Source organism: Carassius auratus, chromosome 35 (assembly GCF_003368295.1).
Source record: "Carassius auratus strain Wakin chromosome 35, ASM336829v1, whole genome shotgun sequence".
Classification (NCBI taxonomy): Eukaryota; Metazoa; Chordata; class Actinopteri; order Cypriniformes; family Cyprinidae; genus Carassius; species Carassius auratus.
This window is the reverse complement of record NC_039277.1, coordinates 10852075-10877890: the sequence shown is the minus strand read 5'-3', so window position 1 is coordinate 10877890 and position 25816 is coordinate 10852075. Positions and strand designations below refer to the sequence as shown.

The 25816-nt window shown below is 37.6% G+C and overlaps 2 protein-coding genes across 7 annotated transcripts in view; both read left to right on the top strand.

The window, feature by feature from the left end:
• LOC113054361 (HMG box transcription factor BBX-like) overlaps nucleotides 1–25816 on the top strand; it is a 251171-nt gene that overhangs the window by 4826 nt on the left and 220529 nt on the right. The window lies entirely within an intron of this gene.
• Nucleotides 2929–24448, top strand: LOC113054360 (integrator complex subunit 2-like). 3 transcript variants are annotated; one of them, XM_026219868.1, is made up of 25 exons: nucleotides 2929–3301; nucleotides 3998–4291; nucleotides 4453–4591; nucleotides 7514–7616; nucleotides 7868–7981; nucleotides 11501–11631; nucleotides 11737–11907; nucleotides 11990–12210; nucleotides 12420–12545; nucleotides 13329–13400; nucleotides 14201–14315; nucleotides 15888–15956; nucleotides 16355–16489; nucleotides 17032–17208; nucleotides 18085–18193; nucleotides 18847–18951; nucleotides 19233–19397; nucleotides 20186–20387; nucleotides 20479–20604; nucleotides 20908–21109; nucleotides 21201–21494; nucleotides 21747–21854; nucleotides 22331–22436; nucleotides 22927–23103; nucleotides 23495–23673. In XM_026219868.1, the coding sequence occupies exons 2-25, from the start codon at nucleotides 3999–4001 to the stop codon at nucleotides 23665–23667; spliced, it is 3633 nt and encodes a 1210-aa protein (XP_026075653.1). In that variant the 5' UTR covers nucleotides 2929–3301; nucleotide 3998; the 3' UTR covers nucleotides 23668–23673. The 3 variants fall into 3 exon arrangements, with proteins under 3 accessions (XP_026075653.1, XP_026075652.1, XP_026075654.1); XM_026219867.1 differs by having other exon boundaries at nucleotides 3995–4291; XM_026219869.1 differs by lacking the exon at nucleotides 2929–3301 and having other exon boundaries at nucleotides 3999–4291; nucleotides 23495–24448.

The window sequence follows — 25816 nt, the reverse complement described above, 5'->3', positions numbered from 1 at the left end:
ACCTTTGTTTCCTCCTCATGCAGCATTCATAGAGAATCCTGCAATGGATTTTTAATAATTCATTACGCAGGGATTGTGCCAGCAATGGATTTTTAATAATTCATTACGCAGGGATTGTGCCAGACTGCTGTTGTGTGTGCAAGAAAGAGCAGGAGAGAAAACGGACTCGCAAAATGTGTTGTCATGAAAGCAAAGCATTTGATTCGATAAGAAGCTCTTTGTTTATTTCTGACTTGTACACAATTAAAAAGTCTGCAGCAAACCGTTCCCTAATAAAGGAAACTAAATGGATATGAATGTTTCTGGCGTCTCGTGATACCCCATTTATGGGCTTGTAAATTTAATTCATAACATGCCCTGAAAATGAGAGGAAATGCTCGGCTTTGTAGTTTGTTTTGGGTGGGCGTAGATTAATGGATTCTGTTGACTAAAAAAATTCCTCTTGCCTCTTTCTCTTTCCCAACTCCCAGGCCTCTCTACACCTCCATGTGTCTTCAGTGCAATCGGATGAACTTTTGCACAGCAAACATTCTCACCCTCTAGACTCCAATCAGACCTCTGATGTTCTCAGGTAATGTTCCAATAAATGTCCGAGAAGCCATTTTCTAGTGATATAATTCATTTTAATGATAGTGAATAGTGAATACTGAATGTTCCAAAATGGTTTCCCTTCAAAGATTCGTGTTGGAGCAGTACAACGCCCTTTCCTGGCTGACCTGTGACCCTGCGACCCAGGACCGCCGCTCTTGCCTGCCTATCCATTTTGTGGTGCTCAATCAAATGTACAACTTCATTACGACCATGTTGTAACACTCAAAGAGAAGAACTGAGAGCAGGACTTATCAGGGAATGAAAAGGAGAGGAGAATGAAGAAAAGGTGGATCTGAAAACAAGCCAACAGATAACTACAGTGCTGGACTTTATATGTACGTGAGTTACAGCGGAGATGATCTGGGTAGGCCATCACTACACCTGAGACCCAGCACTGTGGAAGAGAATCAGGTGTCTGGTGTTTATAACACTCACTCGATAGAAAGAGAGGAGAAATGAGGCCTTGAATGAGTTTTCAGCAGTGTGGAGGCCAAAGAAGGAAGACGGAAGTGCTGACTGGTGGTGTTCTACATCCTCGGATAGCATGGATTTGGCCAGTTCTATAATCAGTGTGTATGGAGAAGTAACCTGTATAGAATCTGATGGAAAATGACTATGATGCTCTATGAAATAAGAGAATGAAATCTTGGTTTTAAGACCTCTAATTCCCTGTTTCTTTTGGATTGGATAATATCCAAATGAAATGCCTGCATCTGTCTTATTTATTGTACGTTTTTAAATGTATAATTTGTCTGATTTCTTAACCTCTTTTATATATAAAAGTTCTAGAAGGTTTGTATCGCCTTCCTGCTTTAAAGCAATTGGTCAAAAATAAATGTAATCGTCTTAATTACAAAAACAAGCCAACAAAAAACCCACTAAAAAGATGAATAAAATAAAGTCGCTGTAGGTTGCTTTTAGAGTATTATTTTTTGTAAGGGAGACAGATTATTTGTATTGTCACGATGTACAGAGGAGACCGGACGGGGGTTTCTGTCCACGCCTTTGCGTGTGGACACAATTACAGCTAAGCTTTAGCTGCACGGGACTTGTACAGCAATGAAGTTCACTGTGTTTAAAAATAAAGAGGTACATTGTCGTATATTGTATTTATACCACACATTTAGACACAAAAATGAAAAACTGCAATATATAAATAATTATATATGAATGCCGCACCATCCTTGGGTGGCACTGCTTCTGTTTTAGGAATAAAGAGTCAACTTCATGTTTATTCTGTGCTTGTGTTTTTTGGGGGAGGGACTGTGGCGTGAAATCTGTTTGTAGTGATGGAGACTTCAGCTCTGATGAAGATATCAAAGACCTATAATATACTTCTAGACCCCCTTTAGAAGTTCATCCATTTCACTTCACCTCACCCTCCCTGATTGGCTCTCCTGTCCTGTTTGCACCATTTCCGAGTGACACTGGACACTTTTAGACCAAAATCACTTTTCTTTTGAGTGTGACAAAGAAATGTGTGGTGTAAATGAACTTTTCAACCCAACTGTATCTGGGTGCCCATTGGAAATGCAGTGTTTGTGCACAGAGAAAGATCCATTTCCTGTATCTTACTCTGTTCAGAATAAACTGTATGCTGATATTCAAAGACCCTGGGATTTCTCTTACCTCCCACACCAGTTCTACATTCTTTCCAAATGCAAGTGCGTGATGTACAGCATGTAAAGAGCTATAGGGTCGAGGACATCTCAAGGTCAGAGTTTACCCTTACGAAAAATAAACTACAGACAGAACTATATTATTTCAAGCAAAGCATTCATATTTTAAGGAAATAGTGATAACTGGTCTAGTAATATTTTAACAATGCTCTTTTCATGACACATACCATATTTAGCTTTATGAAAGAATATAATTGCATTAAATTTTGTGTACGTAGGTTGCATCTGTGTTTACTGCAGTCTTATTGAATTGTAGTTGAATGCTGCATTTAAAATATAAAATTGTAAAAGCAATTATAAAAGGTAAAAATATATGTTCTATAATTAAATAATTGTGATTATCTGGAATACAATAGGAAAAATAGTTGAATAGGAAAATGTTTCTGAAAAAAAAAAAATGTGTTTCTTGCAGCTACCATGGTTAAATAATCTTCCTTGTTCTCCTAATTGTCTCAACCCTTAGAGAGCTTTTTTGGGCATCACAGACACGTTGGATATTTTTATCTTTGTAAATATTATATTTTATATTTATTGCAATGTACCATATTTGTTGCGCTGTTAGGGTAATTTAACTATGAACTTGCCTGTGGTTGCCAAACAATCAGTGGTGTCTAAGTAGGCGGGGCTCACTAGGTTTTGAGACGCAGCCAGTCAGAGTTCAGTATGCACACTGAAGGCAGATGAGCGCTAGCGCTTGACTTGTCCTAAAACAATTCACCATTATACCTTATATAGCTTGCTGTTCGTAAACAGTCTTGGGGACGTAGATGTTTTTATACAGAATAAGTCAATTATGTGAAGCATATAATTATTATTATTGTAATTATAGTGCTTTAAATAGTTACATCTTGATGAATGGATCTCCAGCAAAAAGCTCCAGCACCTAGCCTGTTAGCTTACCGGTGAACTGAATTAGCTTGAACGGCGACGCTCAACTTCCTGTAGGCGTGAGAATCACGAAAGACCGCGGTCTCGCGGGCCTCATCGGGGTTTGTGTTTCTGTTGTAGCCAGCGGCTCTGGTAAACTTCAGGTAGGTCGGTTCCACTACTGTTCTACGGTCCCTAATGATACAAAATGACATTTTATTAGATTCTGTTAAGAGTTTGATACATTAAGTATACTTTTTTGATTGTGCTGTGCATCTAAGGGCAGTTCTCTCCACAGTGAGCACTTAAAAGTGTTTTAAATAGTATTTTTTTAAAAAACATTTCTAGAGCAACCAATGTTAAAACAATAATGCTGGAATACTGGAATAAACAGTATTATAAAAACACCTAAAATCCAAATAAACTCTTTATTATACTGTGGGATTTTTTTATTACCATATTCATATAGTATTTACCGACGTATACCATATTCTTTGGATATAATATTACCATCGCGCACATCCAGAGCATAGTTTTGCCAAAAACATGTTAATACCACAATGGTGTTTTTGGTGTGGGGTTTAGTCCTAAATGTGATCACACACACACACAAAAAAGAATAAATAAATGAAACAAATTAACCGTTCTACTTGACTGAAAAAAATCATTCATTTTTGATTACTGGTGTTATGATTTTACAGTAGCCTAATAGCAATAGTTGTAGTAACTAATATTGTGTAAAGTATGGTTACTATATATATGTGTGTGTGTATATATATATATATATATATATATATATATATATATATATATATATAAACGTTTCCTTTCTCTGTCTTCCCCTTCATTCTTTGCAGCAGAATGGTGGACAGTGCCAGTCTTCAGTTTGTGAGTCCATTTGCATTTGAGGCCATGCAGAAGGTAGATGTGGCCAGATTAGCAGCTTTAAGTGACCCAGAGCTCCGGCTCCTGCTGCCCTGTCTTGTGAGGATGGCTCTATGTGCCCCTGCAGATCAGAGTAACGCCTGGGCGCAGGACAAGAAGCTCATCCTGCGACTGCTGTCAGGCGTGGAGGCGGTGAACTCCATTGTTGCACTGCTATCTGTGGATTTCCATGCTCTGGAGCAGGACGCTAGAAAAGAGCAGCAGCTGAGGTGGGTTCAGAAGCATGACAGCTTTCATGTAGCAGTTGTGTTGGTTAATTTAATTGGCATGATAAATCTAAGTTAATCTTGCTTTGAGACACTGAAAGATATTTTGGAGTGAAGTTTTGCTTAAATATCTGATGATTCTAATGATTCTAATGTGTTTACAGGCATAAGGCTGGAGGCTCTAACAGCGAGAGCATCCTGGTCTCTCAGCTGCAGCATGGTTTGACTCTGGAGTTTGAGCACAGTGATCCTCTCAGGAGACTCAGACTGGCTCTCAGTGAGCTGCTAGCCATTATGAACAAGGTTTGGAATGCAATTATTTACTTCTGGATAATGATCTTTGCTTCAGTTTAAAATCAAATTGTCATTTTTTACATTTGAAAATACTTTCCTCTAGATGACTGTTAGCCCATAAATATGTAATTATTTTAATATATATGATTTCAGAACAAATATATATTCCACAAAAATATTAAGCAGCACAACTGTTTACAAAATTGATGATAATAAGAAGTGTTTCTTGGGCAGAAAATCAGCATTATTAGAATGATTTCTGAACAATCGTGCAACACTGAAAACTGGAGTAGCTAATGGCTGCTGAAAATCCGCTTTTCCATTGCAGCAATAAAATATAAAATAATATTATTTAAAATATATTCAGATATGTGTTATTTTAAGTTAAAATAATATTTAACAATATTAATGTGTTTTTGTTCAAATAAATGTAGCCTTGGTTGACATAAGGCTTATTTTCAAAACAAATAATATAGGTATTGTGATCCTTTTAACAAGCTGAAAGAAAGGAAAACCTAAATTAAAAGGCTACATTCAAGTTTTCCTCAATGTTTCATAAAGATCTTTCATAAAAATGTTATCTTTAATTTATTCTGTCACTAGGGATGTAACGATCCACTCAATTCATGATTTGATACGTTTTACGATACTGATTTCACAATTCGATTATCTCACAATTTTTTTTTTTTTACAAAATTAGATTTATATTATAAAAATTTTAAACAAAAAGATTTCCTTTTATTACTGTTTGGACAAAATGCTGAACATTTCTTTGTGAATTTGAAACGGGGATGCAAACTCTTCAGTGAAATTCGCTGTTTTTAATTCAGAATTGGTTATTTGTGTGATTCGTGGAATGACAAATGTGAGTGTAAAAAAAAATGATGCAAGCTGCTAAATTGCTCCGCAAATCATTGCTTTGATTGACAGTGATAACATCTGAAAAGTCAATGTCAAAATAGAGCTGTGCATTAAGGGATGTGGAGTAATAAAACTACCGCAGCAACAAATGTGTTGGCTGAAAACTTAAATAACTCTTCTTGATGTGCCCTTTTTTAAATTACATCTAATACATTATTATTTAATTGTACTTACTATACTTCAGTATAATAAAAGTACAACATCTTTTATAATAGTAATTTTATATTAGCTCAAAATGCTAAAAACAAACAAATAAGGGATTGAAAATGGCAACTGAGCTAATGGGTCATCCTCTGCTGCCCTCTACTGTATAAAATAATAAATTAATGTCATTTTCATTTCATCTTTGTTTTACACTACATTTTTTTGTCATCTTCATGTATGAAAAGTGAATATTTAAAGTGAATTTTACTTCACAATTGTAGAATAAAAAATACATTGTTGAAATATTATGTGTTTTTATTTTTTTTATAATTGTTTTTTTTTGGGGGGGGGGGTCTTGGACGTCCTTATATGAGCAAAATAAGGCTTTGTCTGTGCTCTTTCCATTCACTTGGAAATCACTCGATTTTAATCATGATCCAAACAGAAGCAAAAACAGAATGGTCTGACTTTAACTTTGTGAAATTATGCTACGTAAAACATGAATGAGACAAAAAACATCAGACGGGCTGAGTGAGAGCGCAAATTCACTCTCTGACAGCAGGTGGCACTTATGGAACAGCAGCAATACAGGGTTTCCTTGGTTACCACTGTAAACAAAGCAGTGCAGTTGTTGAACAAAGACGTTTTAAATCAAGTCATGTCACTTGGTGGCCATCTACAAACTTCTCTCGGGTATGTAAGTGCAGCTCCTGTTTCTTTGTATGGGGAAACATAAAATTCGCCAAAAGTTTTCACCAAGCTTAAAGGGGGGGTGAAATGCTATTTCATGCATACTGAGTTTTTTTACACTGTTAAAGAGTTGAATTCCCATGCTAAACATTAAGTCAAAAATTAAGTTGTACGTTTGAAGGAGTATTTTTGTTCCAAAAATACTCCTTCTGGTTTGTCACAAGTTTCCGAAAGTTTTTTTTCGAGTATGGCTCTGTGTGACGTTAGATGGAGCGGAATTTCCTTATATGGGTCCTAAGGGCACGTCTGCCGGAAGAGCGCGCGCTCCCGTATAGCAGAGCACTGAGAGCACAACAGACATTCACTGATCAGAACGGGAGCGTCGCGAAATGTCACAAAAGGAGTGTGTTTTTGGTTGCCAGGGCAAGACAACCCTGCACAGATTACCAAAAGAAAAAACAGCATTAAGGGACCAGTGGATGGAGTTTATTTTTACAGAGCATCAACGGAGCTTTGCAAGTGTTTGTGTTTGTTCCCTGCATTTCGAAGATGCTTGTTTTACAAACAAAGCCCAGTTTGACGACGGATTTGCGTATCGTTTATTTCTTAAGGATGATGCAATCCCAACGAAAAAGGGTCACGATCGTGTGTTGTACTGCAAACAGTTTTACCATTTACTGCACGTTGTTATTCTCCTTATAGCGGCTAATGAAATGGAAGTCTTACCCATAGGCTTATTTCCGCGTTCGGGAAAAAGGTGGATAGAAACCGAGACTTCTAATGGCAGCTGCAGTTACTGTACAGTTAGAGATTGGCTCTTTTACTCTGAAGGCGGGGCTTTGTTCGATAGCGGCCATATTGAGCTTTGCATTTTACCCCTTTCAGAACTAGTGACATGTCTTGGGTATTCTACAGTCTTTGGCTTGACCCTATTGATACCCTACTGCTTTCATATGCATTATACAGTCAAGATGAAAAGAAAAAAAAAAAAAAATTTCTAAAGACAGCCAGTTCCCCTCAGAGATACATTCTTAAACTCCTACCCACAACTGTATTGCGATTTGTTTAATATTTCAACCAATTTGAATCTTCACATCTGCATCGATTTTCATGCATCGCTACATCCCTATCTATCACACATAAAATAGTGTTAAAATCTTTTCCTGTTTTTAACAGGTGACTGACTCTAATGGAGAGTTTTTCCTCAAGTCTTCTGAGTTGTTTGAGAGTCCCGTGTATCTGGAGGAAGTGGCTGATGTTCTTTGCATCCTACAAGCAGGTAAATGGTGTAACATTTATTGTGTAAAAACTTTGCTCGAAGCAATTGAAAAAAAAAAAACACCATTAAACTGTGCTATGACACAATCATCTTTATATCAGTAAACATTTCCCTCAGCATGACAGAAATGAAATCCTTGGTAAAATGATACTTTAGCTGCCTCAGTTATGTCTTTGATGTTTTGTTCTTAATAAATCCGTCTTAAACATTTTTTAAATCAAATTCCTTCTTGATTTTTCTGCTTTCAACAGAGCTGCCTTCTTTGCTGCCTATCATTGAGGTGGCCGAGGCCCTGCTTCACGTGAGGAATGGAGAGTGGTTCCTGTGCCTGCTGGTGGCCAACGTCCCAGACAGCTTCAGTGAGGGTATGTCCATCATCTGCTCAAATAAAACAGTTATACATGTAACCTTTAGTCCATTAGCTTTCCTGTTCTTTTAAAGACAACATAAAATCATTATTACTAATTACTGGTCTTACTGTGCACATTTCATCAGACATGTTCATTTTGAAATATTCCACATTATGAATATTTATCCAGTTGCATTAAGGTGTTTCTGGGTTTTGGATCAGGGAAATGTACAATTGTTTTTGTTTTAACGTAACAAAATATAATTTATTTGTTTTTTCTTCTCTCTCTAAAAAGCCACATGAAACTCAGTTTTACTTTACATTTTATCTGCCTTATGTGGCCATTGCATGATCATCTGAGAGGCACTGCATTTCCATTTTGATGAGTCTGATTATGTGCAGTTCGGGCATGGGTGTGTTTGTGCGCCTCTTTATGTGCGTACGTGGGTTTTCCACACAGATGCTCTAAATGGAAATAAAAACATCTCTGAGTCTCTACTATCTTTCATCACTCCCAGGTCCTTGTTGAGTCAATAGCTTATTTGTGTGAGGCTCCATTCAGAGCCCAGTTTGAAATGTTTCATATTACTGAATGGCCAATTCTCAAGGCTCATTACCTAGACAGGATCTTTCATCGGGATAATATTCCGCTCAAGGCGGAATCATTAAGGGAAAGAGCTTGTCTATAGTGATACACTGTAATCAGATGCAGCATGAATTGTGACGGACTTTTCATATGGGGCTATTGAAACTAATATCATTCCAGCACTCAGTCATAAAAGATTCTCTGTAATTCAAATCATTCTGTGTGGCAAAATAACATCTGTGGTTAAAATTGCATAATAAAAGGTAAACAGGTATTTTAATTCAAGGAGAGCACTCGAATCAAAGCCAAATAAAGACCGATATTTGTGGAAAATATTTTAAAATAACTCTCATGAGCCATAGCGTACTAGTTGATTCAGTCAAATTTAGCTATGATGCTCACTTGGACACACAGGATCGAATCTGTTTTACATCTTGTCTTATTTTAGGTGGTCTATATAATACTTAGCATTCCTATTCCTAAACTGAGACTAATCCATGTTAACCAGCTCATTCTTGACCCTTTTTTTTGATTAAATGTGTCTTCCAATAAAAAAATGTCATGAAGGTCAAAATATATATATATTTTTAAAGAAAGTAAAGAAGTATCTTATTCTCACCACGAATGCATTTATTTATTTGCACAGCAAAACAGTAATATTGATACATATTATTGCAATAATAATAAAAAAACTGTTTTAATTTATTCCTGTATTGACAAAGCAGAATTTTCAGCATCATTACTCCAGTCTTTAGTGCCACATGATCTTTTCGAAATTATTCTAATATGTTGATTTGGATCTCAAGAAACATTTCTTCTTACAGGTGCGTACAATTTGAATATCATCAAAAAGTTGATTTATTTCACTAATTCCATTGAAAAAGTAAATCTTATATATTATATTCATTCATTACACACAGACTGATATATTTGAAATGTTTATTTCTTTTAATTTTGATGATTATCACTGACAACTAAGGCAAATCCCAAATTCAGTATCTCAGAAAATTAGAATATAACTTAAGACCAATACAAAGAAAGGATTTTTAGAAATATTGGCCATCTAAAAAGTAGTTGCAGTTGTTTGTCAAGTCCTGTTGGAAAATTTAATCTGCATCTCCATAAAGTTCCTGGTATACGGCTGTGTTGGAAACAACTTGGACCAACACCAACTTGCACCCCAAACCATCACTGACTGTGAAAACTTTACACTGGACCTCAAGCAACATGGATTGTGTGCCTCTCCTCTCTTCCTCCAGACTCTGGGACCCTGATATCCCTGCCGGCAGCCATATCAACCTGGAGAGCAAGACCGGTTGCCCACTGAAGCTAAGCATGGCTGAACCTGGTCAGTACCTGGATGGGAGACCTCCTGGGAAAACTAGGTTGCTGCTGGAAGAGGTGCTAGTGAGGCCAGCAGGGGGTGCTCAACCTGTGGTCTGTGTGGGTCCTAGCGCCCCAGTGTAGTGACGGGGACACTATACTGTCAACAAGCACCGTCCTTCGGATGAGACATTAAACCGAGGTCCTGACTCTTTGTGGCCAGTTAAAATCCCAGGATGTCTTTCGAAAAGAATAGAGGTGTGACCTCGGCATCCCGCCCAGATTCACCCATTGGCCTCTGACCATTATGGCCTCCTCACATTCCCAAATGCGTTGATTGGCTTCATCACTCACCTCTCCACCAGTAAGCTAGTGTGTGGTGGGCGTTCTGGCACAATATGGCTGCCGTCGCATCATCCAGGTGGATGCTGCACACTGATGGTGGATGAGGAGATACCCCCTGACTATGTAAAGTGCTTTGAGTGCCTAGAAAATGCTATATAAATGTAAGGAATTATATCCAAAGGAAATGCCAAATTTACTTTCATCAGAAAACATAACTTTGGACCACTCAGCAGCAGTCCAGTCCTTTTTGAAGCGAGACACTTCTGATGCTGTCTGTTGTTCAAGAGTGACTTTACACATGGAATGCGACAGCTGAAACCCATGTCTTGCATACATATGTGTGTAGTGGTTCTTGAAGCACTGACTCCAGCTGCAGTCCACTCTTTGTGAATCTCCCCCACATTTTTTAATGGGTTTTGTTTCACAGTCCTCTCCGGGGTGCAGTTACCTATTGCTTGTACACTTTTTTTTTTTTCTACCACATCTTTTCCTTTCCTTTGCCTTTCTATTAATGTGCTTGGACACAGAGCTCTGTCAACAGCCAGCCTCCTTTGCAATGACTTTTTGTGTCTTGCCCTCATTGTTCAAGTTTTCAATGATCTTCTCTTCGACAACTGTCAAGTCAGCTGTCTTCCTCATGATTGTGTAGCCTACAGAACTAGACTGAGAGACCATTGATAGGCTTTGCAGGTGTTTTGAGTAAATTAGCTGATTAGAGTGTGGCACCGGGTGTCTTCAGTATTGAACCTTTTCACAATATTCTAATTAACTGAGATACTGAATTTGGGTTTTTCCTTGTCAGTTATAAACATCAAAATTAAAAGAAATAAACATTTGAAATATATCAGTCTGTGTGTAATGAATGAATATAATATACAAGCTTCACTTTTTGAATGGAATTAGTGAAATTAATCAACCTTTTGATTATATTGTAATTATATGATCGGCACCTGTATTATCATTGTTGAAAACAGTTAAGTTGCTTTAAAATTTTTGTGTAATGCATGGTACATTTTTCCAGGTTACTTTGATAAATAGAAAATTCAGAAGTACAGCTTTTATTTGAAAAATAAATCTTTTGTAACTTTTTTTGGATACATTTAATGCATTCTTCCTGAATAAAGATATTAATTAAATGACTTGTCTTGCTGACCCCAGACCTTTGAACTGTAATTCATGTATGTAATGAAAAAACAAAAATATTAGTATATTTAATGTGGTTTATATGCTGCTTAAAGTTAAAAGCGGCACATTTAAGTTTGTTTCTCTTTGTGTCTCAAGTGTGCAGGGGATTGATAAAGAATGGAGAACGGCAGGATGAGGAGAGCGTGGGTGGACGGCGCAGGACAGAAGCTCTCCGGCAGCTGTGTCAGATGAACCCTTCTCAGGCTCTTAACATCAGGGCCATGGTGGTGAGTCTCCAGCACTAGACCAGCTGTCATGCTTGCTAATGGGCCACAGCTAAATTGATCAGAACGATGTGTCATATTAAAGTCAAGCCCTTGGTCCTTCCACAGGTGGAAGAGTGTCATCTTCCAGGTCTGGGCGTTGCTCTAACGCTGGACTATAAGCCAGACATGGCAGATGAGGCGGTCAGTCCTCTTGTGTCTTATGTCAGCGGCCTACTTCTGGGCACCAATGGAAAAGTCCGTACCTGGTTCAGTATGTTCATTCGCAACGGTCAGCAGGTAAGACGCAAAAACATTTGCACTCAGACACTTGAGGATCAGCTGCTTTGTAAACGTATGAAATTCATGTGTCTCATTTTAGAGGAAAAGAGAGAGCAGCTCAGTGCTGTGGCAAATGCGGAGGCAGCTGCTGTTGGAGCTGGTTGCCATCCTTCCCCGCTCGCGCAGTACCCATGTTCCCAATGACACTGATATGGACTCAGAGAGTAGCTCGGGGTACTCTGGCCTGCGGGAGGAGCACGTTGTGAAGGCCAGCGCACTGCTGCGACTCTATTGCGCACTTATGGGGATAGCTGGTCTTAGGTGTGCTACAATTGACCCAATTAAATGTTTTTAAGTATAAATGGGTGGTATTGTAGTTTTTAACCACAAGTAACTTTGACTCTTATGAAGCTTAAGCAAATTTTCTATACAGGGTTTGGAAATGAACTCCAACTGTTAGATTATATTCAGTTTCTGATGACACGTTGCAAAGTTTTCAAGGTGGTTATAAATGTGTTTTCTTTCCACAGGCCCACAGATGAAGAGGCGGAGCAGCTGTTGCAGTTGATGACCAGTCGTCCACCAGCCACACCTGCGGGAGTGCGCTTTGTCTCCCTGTCCTTCTGCAAACTGCTGGCGTTCCCTACCCTCGTCAGGTACACACTTAGACACTAATACTCTAATAACTCCACCTATTAAGATAAATGATTTAACGATTAAAATGGTCATATCATAAATGTATAAAATTTCTCTCAGTGAGGTACAGCTGTAATTAAAACAATTATACTTTATTTTTAGACAATGTTCCACCTCCATTTTAAACTCTGACATCAGAAATCCAAGGATTTCTGTACAAAACATTTTAGCTGCTGATCTTTTTGGACTTCTAAAACACTGTTAGACATTTAATACTACTGTCGGTACAATGAAATGTTTTTGATAGTAATACTTTTATTTAACAAGGATGCATTCAAAATGAACTGATCAAAAACATCGATTTTTACAGAATATTTCTATTTAAACTAAAATTTAACTTTGATCTTTATCAAATAATCCTGAAAAAAAATTGGGTTTCATGGTTCCTCAAAAATATTTTTACTTAACATTGATAATAAGAAATGTTTTTGAGCACCAGATCAGCATATTTCTGATTTCTGAAGAATCATGTGACACTGAAGACTTTAGTGTATTGAAGGGGTGCTATAATGCCCCTTTTATGATGTCTTGAATTAGTCTTTGGGGTGGACTAGAATAGTTTTTTATTTTTAAAGTATGAAACAGTTTAGCATGATATGACTTCTTGATGTAACATTAGCAAAGTGATTTGTTTTCAGTAAAACATCAGCATTCATGTTCTATCACTCAGTTATGTTCAATACAAAGTTCAGTTCAGTTAAATTTAGCTGTGTCATCATTGCTATTGTTTCTTCTCTCTGCAGTACTCCAGAACAGGAGCAACTGATGGTAATGTGGCTCAGCTGGATGATAAAAGAGGAGGAGTATTTTGAGAGGTACGGAAGGCCTGGATGAACGAGCCCTTCAAACCCACAACAACCAATAAATGTGTTTTACAACATACTAAAAATGCCAGCTATTTTGTGATCGGTGAGAAGGAAATCTTCCAGAGAGGTTTACGGGGGAACATAATTGTTCTGCTTTTGTACCAAGCGTCTGTTCATCCTATAATTCAATTCGTTTTATTTCAAAGAAAACCATTCAAGAAGTATTTGGAGCTACATTTTGATTTATTTTTCTTATTCTTTGTGTCTGTAATTATTATTCCCCGGAGGTCTGCCCAATGGAGAGCATTCAGAACCATTTCAGTTATAGATATGGGTGAGATAACTGCATGCGCTTAAGGCTAGCTTTTTTTTTTTTTACTTTGTAAACTCGCAAACAACATTTGTAGTAAAATGTGGTTAATTTAATGCTTAGAAAAGGGTAGGGGGGGCATGAATGATAAAATGAAAACAGATGGGGTTATAAAGAGGTTAGGCAGTGGCAGGCTTTTTCAATTGAATAACTAATAAGCAGCTGATGGGTTATAAGTCATCTCTCCTGTAGCTTGTGCTCCTTGTGACCCACTGTGATTGGAGTGCTTATCCACACTCTATAGATTTAGAGATAAATGTCCTTCGATGCAAGGCTGTGCGTGTTTGTGGATAGGGTTATCATATATGTGAAGCCCACTGTAACCCTGGGGGTTGGTGTGTGTGTCTACCTGATTGTTCTGTGTAAAAGAGGGTTTGAATATTAACTCTTTTAATGCATTTTCCCCTCCTCCCTTTGTCTCCTCTCTTATTCTTTTCAGTGCCGCCCGTGTCTCAGCCTCTTTTGGAGAGATGCTATTACTGGTTGCCATGTATTTCCATAGCAACCAGCTCAGTGCCATCATCGAGCTGGTTTGCTCCACCCTTGGGATGAAGGTGAGTTTAAGCAATCAGTCGGTCAGTGCTAGCAGCCTGTGAACAAAATAATAAGATCACTTTCGCCCTATTCTTAGTTTTCTAAATGACATATGAGTTGTATTTATTAACACTGGATGCCTGTCGTTTCGTGTACTTTATTAAGATGAGTGTCTCTTGAATGAATGAGGGTGTCACGGAAGTTTATGCTGTGTATGCATGCATCACAAAACCCATTGAATCAAACTGGACTTCTGTGTGAGATTAATGATATTAGTATAGTTGGTGCAGTTTTTACGAAAAGTCTCTTAACGCTCACCAGGGCTGTATTTATTAGATCAGAAATACATTAAAAACCGTATAATTGTGAAATGTTATTACAATTTAAATTATTAATGCTTTTTATGTGTTTTAAAATGTAATTTATTCCTTTGATGGCAAAGCTGAATTTTCAGCATCGTTACCGTATTTTCCGGAATATCAATTCTTCAGTGTCACATGATCCTTCAGAAAGCATTCTAAAATGCTGATTTGCTGGTTAAGAAAAATTTATTTTTTATTAATCTTTATTATTATCAATGTTGGAAATAGTTGTGCTGCTTAATATTTCTGTGGAAATGGTGATAAATTCATGTAGGATTCTTTGATTAATAGAAAGTTGAAAAAAATTTAATATTAATATTTGTTTATAAATGTCACTTTAAAATAATTTAATGGATTCATTCTGGATATCTGCATGTTTATTTCAGTAAATAAAAAAAAAACATACTGTCCCCAAACTTTTGAACAAAAGTGTATATGATTAGGGAATTCTATAATGAATAGTGCATTTAGTGAGAATTGTCTTTTAGTATACAGTAATGTGTCAATGAATAAATGAGAGTTAAAAATACATTCCACAATCACAGATGTGGGTTTAATTTCACAAAGGACCCCAAAGATAGCCGATAAAGAAGTAACTAATACACACTGTAATTTTTTACGAAAGTTTTACAAGGACAAACAGACTGGAATTGAAATCACAAAGTACATCTGTGAAACATATTTAACAAAAAAAAACCCTGAATAGGTAGACAGCCGCTTTGAGAATTTTAATTTGAACATTTGAATCTAACTTATGATCATAAATGCTTTATCAATAAGATCATTTGTTTGTTTTTTTTCTATTAAAAGTCAAATTTAGAATCAAACGAAGGAAGTACTTGATCCTGTTTACTTTGGGCTTAAATGCAAACATTGGTTAAATTCCAGAATTAGTCCTCTAGGTGTAAACATCCATTATACTTGGTGGCTTGCACTGTAAAAGTCACAGAAGAGAGGGTGTTAATTGGTGGATTTATTGATTGTTAGTGTCTAGGAACATGCACATCCCAGAGAAGGCTAAAGTACGTCTGTGTAATATATAATTGCCCTTAGCTGAGCCGTACATTATTGATGTGGTACAGTTAGATGAGTCATGGAGGGTTTGTTTAGCCAGAATGAGTCACTTTGAAATTTTGTTGAAATTAGTTTTTGGAGTTTCTAAACCTTGCATAGAGTTTAATCAACTTGAGAAACATATTTTGCTAATTTAAACTCCTTATCCTTCCACAGATCGCCATCAAACCCAGCTCACTGAGCAAAATGAAGACCATTTTCACTCAGGAAATCTTCACTGAACAGGTGCCTCTCTCCTTACAGTGTATTCATGGTGTTTAAATGCGAAACAGTCGTTAGCTTCTTCTAATAGTAACAAAGTTTAAAAAAATAAGAATTGTGTGGTTCTGAGTTTGTGAAATCTGTTTGACATATTGCAAGAACTGTGTAGGCACCATAGCAATCATCTTAATTACTAACAGCTTGTCCTAATATTACATGCCGTCTTATAGATATCCTGTCCTCGCAGATATCTATAAGAGCTACATACTTGCCATCTGTTGAACATGGCGGTCTAGCAAATGGAAACAAAGGACTTTTTGTCATTATGGATAAGACATCTGTTAAATCTTAAATGTAATGTAGCTGCACAATTACGGCATCAAGACAGATACTGTAATAAGTGGATTTTTGTGTTGTCACAGGTGGTCACAGCACATGCCGTGCGAGTGGCCGTTACTAATAACCTCAGTGCCAACATCACAGGATTCCTCCCCATCCACTGCATATACCAGCTCCTGAGGAGCAGAGCTTTCACCAAACACAAAGTGTCCATTAAGGTAATCCGTTAGGTTGGAATTCTGTCCTTTCTGTTTTTTTTTGTTCTGTCTGTTAAATTCTATTGTATTGTAATCCTGTTGTTGCTTTTGGGGACAGTTTTGTTATGTTTCCTTTCCTAACTTTTCCTGTTTTGTCTTTGTGTTGTGTTGTGTTCAAATCGGCTCCTTGCTAACTACACTACATTACTCTGCTGATTCTGTTCAGTGCTAGTATCGACTTGAATCCATTGGGTTCTATTATCTGTTTGACTGGCTGGCTCCTCTCCTTACTCATGGAAAACACTCCATTGATTTAATTAAGGATGTGGTTTTTGAATGTGGTAGTGCATCGCCCGGCTGTTTAGAATGTTTCCTCACAATTACATCGTCAGCCTTAAAGACTGGAATCTGCCTCCCCTAGAGTCAGTAAGCCATGTTATAGCTATTGATCTGCTCTGCTGGAAAGATGATTTAATCACCCAAGCGCCAGAGGTGGATGATTGGGTAATTCACTTATTCTGAATGTGTCTTTCTTTCTGGATTTTATCCCCCTTTTTTCTTAGGACTGGATCTTCAGACAGCTGTGCGAGACGAATACCCCACTCCACACTCAGCTGCTTCCATTAATTGATGTTTACATTAACTCCATCCTGACCCCTGCTTCCAAGACCAACCCTGAGGCCACCAACCAGCCAATCACAGAGCAGGAGATCCTTAATGTTTTCCAGGGCTTGGGAGGGGTGGGTGGATCTTAAGCATCTTTTCGATCATGTTGACTGCAAAATCTCAAAAAAAGAAAGAAATAACTGCACTAAATTGCCGCCCTGCAGTAGCAAAAGTCAGACTACTCAAATCAGTCACATAGATATTACTGAAGGTTATTTTTAGACCAGCAAAATCTAGATATTGGAATATGTTCAAGTCAAAGATTCAGATATTAGAAGATTAGTAGAAGCATAAATTATATAGATCAAAAGACACTTTGGGCTTAGTGGTATTAAAGACCTGTAATGATGTGTGGTATAGTCACTGATACTGAATGTTAATTGTCTTTAATGTAGAAATGAATATTATAATTGTAGCTGCAATGACACAGATGAGATTTTTTTTTTTTAACTGAATTCCGCTGGGAAATGACACTAACTTTGCAACCAACACTATTTTTAACTATATTGGATCGACTTTAAACTGACATGAGCTGAATAATGACACGTCTTATGTAGAGCTGCTTATAGCTGAATTGTAATCGTTTCAGAATTTATGAACTTTGCACTTTTTTAACAGTTTTTGAATGAACAGTTATTGAACTGAATTGAAACAATATTCTAAAGTAAGCTGAATTATGGTATTATCTTTTGTGAAGCTGCTTTACAACTCAGATTAGATTTATCTAGTAATGTATACATTTTACAACTTTAACACTGTTATTTTCATGTTTATTAATGTGAAGCTTCTGTGAAACAATCTGTATTGTATGAAATACTATATACATAAATGACTTTGCTATACACTGTATATCTCCAATTGTATCCGATGCAGATCAGAACATTCATTCCTGTATTTTCTGTTCCTTTTAACCTCTGTTTGACCTCTTTTCATTTTTCTGTCTCTCTCAGGGAGATGGAGGGAAAGCCCGTTCTCAGTACACCATCACCACCCAGTTGCTCATTCTCTATTACATCCTGTCATATGAGGAAGCTCTGCTAGCAAATACAAAGACGTTGGGTAGGTAGATTACTGACATAATATTTGAAATGCCACCTATATTTTTACTTAATGTTCTGATTGGCCCATTCGATTCAAACTAGATCAGTTGAAAGAGATGCAGTTTTGCATTATTATTATTATTATTATTCTATTTTCTGTTTTTGTCTTCTTTTACATCCGTTTTCTTTGTTTAAATTTAAACAATTCAGTTTTTAAATGATAGTCTCTGCACAACTGGACTTAATCAGTTTATGTACAGTTAATCTGGTGTTTGCTCACTTATGTAAGTTCCTATCTTGCCACCCAGAGTGCTGATATAATATTAGGATGAGAGCGATACAGCTTATCTTCCTGCTCTCTCCTCTGCATGTTAAATTGCTTCAAACTCACACCAATCACCTGCAGTTTGGCTTTGCTTTGGAAGCCTCTCATCGGTTATTAGAGCGGTTACTCTTCACTGTTTATGCACACAGCTCTTCCCAGAGTGCTGTGCTTATTTAATCTCTCTCTCTCACTCTCTCTCTCTTCTTCTCTATCATTCTGGAGTAATGATGCCCTTTGGCTGTGCTAATGAACTGGAATACAATGAAAAATCACCTGTACATGAGCTGCACCACAAAAGCCTATTTTTAACAAACAACCTGATAAAAACACGTTCTCTCTCCTCCCAGCACTTATGCAGAAGAAACCAAAATCGTACTCTCCTGCCCTCATGGACCAGATTCCCATTAAACACCTCATCTGCCAGGCCCAAGGACTGCAGCAGGAGCTGGGAGGTAAAGGACACCCATTTAACCTCCATTGCACTTATATTCAGCAGAGTCGTTTTAAAAATATGTGATAATACAACCGTATTTAGTTGCATCACTAGTTTCGTCTTTTTTGTTACGTGACACTGATACTTGAAATCTTATGTAAATGCTTTTATACATTTTTATGTGCATTGATTTACAGGTTGTATACATGCAAACCGTGAAATGTTATAGTGCCGTGATACTAAATAGAATAAAATAAAGTTGAATTTAGTTATGCACTTAATATTTTGTTTTATTTTCAGGCCTACACTCTGCTCTTCTACGTCTGCTGGCCACAAACTATCCTCACCTGTGCATGGTGGAGGACTGGATCAGTGAAGAGGAAGTGACTGGTACTCTGCCTTTACTGAGGAAGATGTTGCTGACATCATCATCTTGCAAATACTCACAGACACAGCTGCGAGAGGGTACAAGAAACTCCCACTATCTCCCACTTAGTTAAGAAATCACATTTCTGATATGACATTGCATTAAAGATTTTCTGCCATTTACTACATTTAGAAAATTTGATTCATAATTTAAAAATCATTTTGATGGATAAAGACATTTACTGTAGACATTTTTTTCCCCAGTAAAGAATATTAATATGGATTAAAAGTGAAGAAAAGGGAATACATCAAAAGTAAATTTTGGTTGTATCAACACAAAGTCAAAATAAGAAAATGGAAAGGCATATGTCTATAAAACATTTTTACTATTATTTTACAAAATGTACAGCCACCATGGGTAAAAAATAGAAAAGCTGTTGCTCAGGTGGATTCTGCAAAAGCAATTAGCACATCTCTGCTGTACAGTGTATTTCTCAAGCAATTTTCTCGGTACAGTAAACCAGACCACTGAATTCTACATTGAGATGCATAATGCCCTTTGGCACTGGAGGAGATCACAAGTGTTTATTATGGTCTGTGATACGAATAGTTTGTTGTTGTAGTCTGACCTTTCATGTGCATGACTCAGTTTTGCACCTGCGGAGTAATGAGCCTGAAGGTGTTTCGCTGCTCTGACAGGCATGTTTCTCCACAGGACTCACAGACGGTGACGGGCTTGTGCTATATTTAATAATATGGGAATAAAACAATCAAATGTATTAATGTCAACTCTAAATGTTTTACACTTGTCTTTGAAATAAATATAATCAAATAATGCAAGTAACTAATTGTAATTATTATTGAGTTTTTTTTCTTTTTTTTCTTAGCTTTCCAGAACGTTCTTTCTGGTGGGCCCAGGCTGCTGCGTATCCTGGAGCATCTGACGTTGCTCTCTGCGGGTGATCTGATCCCATACGCAGAGGCTCTGACTGCCAGCATGGGGCTGCTCTTAGAGGACGGCGTCTCTCGCAGGATCCTACAGACTGTTAACAAACTCTGGATGGTACTTAATACAGTCATGCCGCGCAAGTGAGACTTCCTCTCTGTTTTATATGCTGGAGTAAAAATGGAATGATATCTTGCACTTCAGCACTCGTGCTAAGTCTCTTCCCTCTGTCAGGCTGTGGGTGATGACCGTAAACGCTCTGCAGCCTTTAGTAAAGCTCCTGCGGCAGCAGAGATACACTCAGAATGATCTGATGGTGGATCCTCTCATCGTCCTGCGCTGTGACTCCAGGGTCTTCAGGTATTATCCGCTTAGAAATGCCTGATAAGAAATACCCTGAAGAAATCCTGTAATTTGTGCAAAATTGTTATGCTGATAATATATATAAAAAGAAAAATGAACTATACAATTGATGAATTGTTTATAATATTAAACTACCGTTCAAAAGTTTGGGGCTGGTAAGATTTAAAAAAAACTTTTGTTTAGGGCTCAGTTCACACTATTAACTAGTTGTTTATTAACTTGCATAGTACTTGTAAATTGGCTGTTTATTAGTGCTTATAGAGCCATATAAATGCCTTATACTGCATGTTTATATTATAGGTGTCCTCCACTAATGGACATCACTCTTCACATGCTGAATGGGTACCTGTTGGCTTCTAAGGCCTACCTGAACGCCCATCTGAAAGAGACGGCTGAATTTGAGCGACAAGCTCAGACCGTATCCAACCTTGGGCTCGGTGGCCAACCTGACACACCTGAGGTCACCAGAGAGGAGCTGAAGAATGCTCTTCTGGCTGCTCAGGTAGACACATGCACACACTTCTCTAATACTGATCTCTGAATCATCCGTTTGAGAATTTGTCACAAATGTTGCTGTCTTTGTCCACCTTCAGGACAGCGCAGCAGTGCAGATCTTGCTGGAGGTGTGTTTGCCGCCCCCTCAGGAGGAGCTGCTGCTGGGAGGAGGCGGAGGAGCAGACAGCCTGTTGAGGAGCGTTCAGTCTGCTCCAGGTGTTCCCATGCGGAAGCAGGTGGGCCACACGGGGGCTGGGAAGGGGGCCCAGGAGGAGCGTGAGGCAGAGGGCGGGCTGCTCAGTGACCTGAGGGAGGTACAGTGTCTCATCTGCTGCCTGCTGCACCAAATGTTCATCGCAGACCCCAACATCGCCAAACTAGTACACTTTCAGGTAATTAAGTCTCTCTGTTACAGTACTGTCATCACCATTATGATACATGCTTTTTACATACATACATAATAATCGTAAATCTTAAGACACAGTACACACACAATGTACTATTGTACTATTGTTTAAGTCTGTAATATTTTTTTAAGAATTTAATACTTTTATTCAACAAGGATTAATTTAATTCAAAAGTGATAGACATTTATAACAATCTAAAAGATTTAATATTTTATGGAGTAATGGCTGCTTCCTCAGGGTTATCCGCAGGCTTTACTCCCTCTGACGGTGGCAGGAATTCCTTCCATGCACATCTGTCTAGATTTTATCCCAGAACTCCTCGCTCAGCCTCAGCTGGAGAAGCAGGTAAGCAGCTATCAGTTTGTTCATGCCCATTATCATCCAGGACTAAATAGACCAGTTGTCACTCTCAAATTCTGGAATTAATTTAAACAGGGTTCCTAGGTATGGAATTTGTTTTTAGTCATTTCTAGGGTCTGGAAAAGTATGGAAATAAGAAAGCGGAGTATGGAAAACTATTTGCATTTCCAGACTTTTGCCCCTATTTAGTTTTCTTTAACAAAAAAATATAAATTTAAATTTAAAAATATAAAAGAGAGACACAGATGACCATGGTTCAGTGAATTTAATATGTAAATATACTCTGTGGGATACAAGGTTCTTTATAGTGTATAGTGTATACAACTTCATTTAGAGCTGTACAGCTATAAGTTGAAGTATTAGAGTATGAATTATGCAACTTGAATCAGAGACACATGGTGAGCCCTCAGGGTTGACCTCTGGGCTTGATGCTAATGGCAGTTTTGTTTTGTCTGGCACAGATCTTTGCCATACAGCTGTTGTCCCATCTGTGTACCCAGTACGCCCTGCCCAAATCCCTCAGTGTGGCACGTCTTGCCATTAGTGTGATGGGCACCCTCCTCACAGGTAGGAATAACTCTTCCATCTGTTGCTTTATCTCTTTAATTTTCTTCCATTTTCTCTTTACCTTTGTGTCTGTTCTTATTCATTTATTAGGGCTGGCATTTTATTAAAGCGTGTCTAAAAATATCAGTGATAATTGGAGATGTCAGACCATTACCTTGAGTTTTTTTTTTTTTTTTTTTTTTTTTTTTTTTGAATCAAAAACCAACTTGTGCAAACTTGTCCCATTATCTTTGTACACACTGCCCTCTGCTGGCCACTTGTTACTGCTTATGACAAACCCTCATCTGCAGTGTTTATAAATTATGCATCAGCCATCCATTTATTGTTTTATTGAATGGAGTACCAGAGGAGTCTTGAGCACTGTTAAATCCTGCAGTTCCTGAGCAGTTTTGTATTGGATCATTTAGGTTTTAGGTTTTCTAGTGCATCTAAAACTGCATGTAATTTATTCACGTTTAACAAGGAAACACATTTTTGGTATCTTTTACAGTGCTGACCCGTGCCAAGCGCTTTGCATTTTTCATGCCGACGCTGCCGTGCCTGGTTTCATTTTGCAAGGCTTTCCCCCCACTCTTTGATGATGTCATGTCCCTGCTGATTCAGGTGGGACAGGTGTCCGCTGCTGATGTCACCACCAAGACCAGAGATATAGACCCTCTCATTGCCAGTGAGTGTGTTCTTGTTTTATTTGACTTAAATGTTTTTAATTTGTATTGATCAATGGCGATTGTATGGGACAGGGCAAGATTTAAAAATATTTTACTCTGTTTATAGTCTAATTGAGTGAAAAAGTGAATGCTCACTTTTTCAGGTGCCTTGGTTCTGCATATATTTTTTTCTATTTATTTTCCCATAGGGAATTACTAAAAGCCTTAAGAGCTAAAGTGTTAAAACCCATAAATATTTCAATATGAAGGTTATCTGTTTTTCAATTCATTTCTCAGTATTTATTAAGATATGTTCACAATATGGTGTGGCCAAATCATGTAGCCCTGGAGTGGATTTAGATCTAACAGTGGATTAGATCTAAATCTAATCCACTGTGCTCTTGTGTTTAGGGCTCCAGTATCTGGGACAGAAGCCACGGGAAATACCGCTGTCAGAATCCAAATACTCTCTACGCAAGAGGTCTGAAGAGGAGCTGGGTAGAGCCGACCCTGATGTACAGCTGTGCTATCAGATAGAGGCCACCTTCATGGACATCATCAGCTCCAGCACACAGGCACTGTGACAACACAAACAGACTAATAGAAATATTAATGGGATAGGCATAGGTTGGAATTAGTTTTTTTGTCCCATATATAAGTTAAGCCTTATGTTACAGGACTTTGGGTTGCAGAAATCTGCTTATGAACATGTTTAGCAGTATAATGATAGATGACTTAAATCTGTTGGACTAGCGCTGGGACCATTTCAGTTTAAAGTCAGTCCACTCAAAACACAGAACATGAATTTTCTCCTGCATTTTGGCATCCCAGTACCACAAGCTATGAAAACATCTGGAATGAAGGTAATGAAAGAAATTCTAATTTGATATAGTTTTACATAAACTGTACTTGTATGGTATATATGAATAGTCAAATCACGGGTGCCATTTTTCAAAACAAAGGACAAGATGTACCGAAAGATAAAAATATAGATTGCAATTCTATGTTCTGTTGCCAACGAAAACCACCATCTATATTTGACTTTCCAGGAAGCATCTTTTAAGTCTTAAGTGAGCTGGACGTTCATTCTCCAGGCTGTCCTGAAGGATTGGAGGAATTCGGCTCACAAAGCAGCTTGTTGTATTTGTAGTAGACATTTTCCAAATGGTGTGTTAGCTTGTTCGTTGAATGTGTATTTGAGTGTGTCCAGGGCATTTAGCAAATTATTGGTCTGTTTTCTAGACCACCATTTTAAAAAGTATTTTCTTGGCTCAGCTTGACATCTGAATTATGTTTGTTACCTTGGTTTTGTATACATGTCAATCTTACGCTTTGAACATTTGTATTAAAACATCTTTTTGGAAACTCTATTTTTTTTCTTCTCTGTTTTTAATTGTAGCTCACTTATAGTTAAATTAAGTTAAAAATACATTATTATTACACACTTCAGCATTGTTTAGGACAAATTGAGGAGAACATATGGCTGGCATTGTGTCCAAGTCACAAAAAACACCTACAGTTGGAGCAACTGGATTCTGAAGATATTTGCATTAATATTATATGTATTAGACATTTATTATTTATTTATCTGTAAAAATTGTTTTAAAATAACGTATCATTTAGATCCATTTGGGGGCACTCTTGTCACGTGTAGAAACAGATTCTGTAGCATGGGGTACACATGGAAACGCTTATGCATGTTCAATGATGACATGATCAATGATTGAAACATAGCAAATGACTTGGCCAATCACATGCTCCTTTTGCTCAAGAACAAGGGTTTTCTTTGTTAGAGCTTTAGAAAATGCTCTCAATTAATTTGCTATCAAATTTGGCCCATGATACTTAACATTAAAGTTGAAATAAAATAATGTACTTTTTTCAGAGCCAAATTACACCATAAAGCTTGACTCAACCTTTTTTCTTTTCTTTTTTTTTAATGAATTTTCTGTCATCTGTCATTCTTACCCTCATGTTGCTCCAGGCATGTATGACTTAATTTCTTCCGTGGAAACCAAAATAAAATGTTTTGAAGAATGTTGCCAACAATTTCGGTTCTCACTGCCATCTATTGTATGGTCAAAAAATATAACAAGTCAATGGGAAACAACATCCTTCAAAAAAGTCATACAGGTCAAGACTTGAGGGTGAATAAATAATGACAGATTTAGGCTCTGATAAAAATTTTTCGCCTCATTTGCATTGTAAAAAATAGCATTAATAAACATTTTATACATATTTTGTACTGTCCCTTTAAGAAGCTACATTTCTCTTGTCTGATGTCTGACTTCTAAAGGCACATCTGCCCATAGGGTGATCAGAGATATGTGTTTGTGATAAAAGTGGAAGAAAACGCATAAAATATCCATCCAAAGTGTGTAAATGGTTCTCACCGCAGGTCTTTTGCCTCTACAGACCTCTCTGAGTCTGAGCTGCTGTGAACGGCCTCAGGCTAGCGAAGGCGAAATCACAGCTCAGTTTGTTTCTCCTTTAAGGCACTGTCAAGTTTAAACACCTTTTTTGCACACACAAAAAAAAAACCTTCAGTGCTCTTTTCTCTCTTTCACCTTTCCTTGCACCTCTATTCTTGTGTTCTGCAGAGAGAATTGGAGATGTTTATCACCTCCCTAGCAGAGCTGACTTTCTCTGTCCCAGGGCCATTTCTCATTACTTGCTCATTTGACCTGCGATTGAGTTATTTTCCTCACTTCTGGGTGTCTTGAGTGGAAAGTT

Excerpts from the sequence above, each read along its gene's own strand:
- LOC113054360 (XM_026219869.1), top strand. The coding sequence starts at position 3,999 with ATGGTGGACAGTGCCAGTCTTCAGTTTGTGAGTCCATTTGCATTTGAG. Across the intron at positions 4,592-7,513 it reads TGCTAGCCATTATGAACAAG|GTGACTGACTCTAATGGAGA; the intron begins GTTTGGAATGCA and ends TGTTTTTAACAG. Across the intron at positions 7,982-11,500 it reads CCCAGACAGCTTCAGTGAGG|TGTGCAGGGGATTGATAAAG; the intron begins GTATGTCCATCA and ends TTGTGTCTCAAG.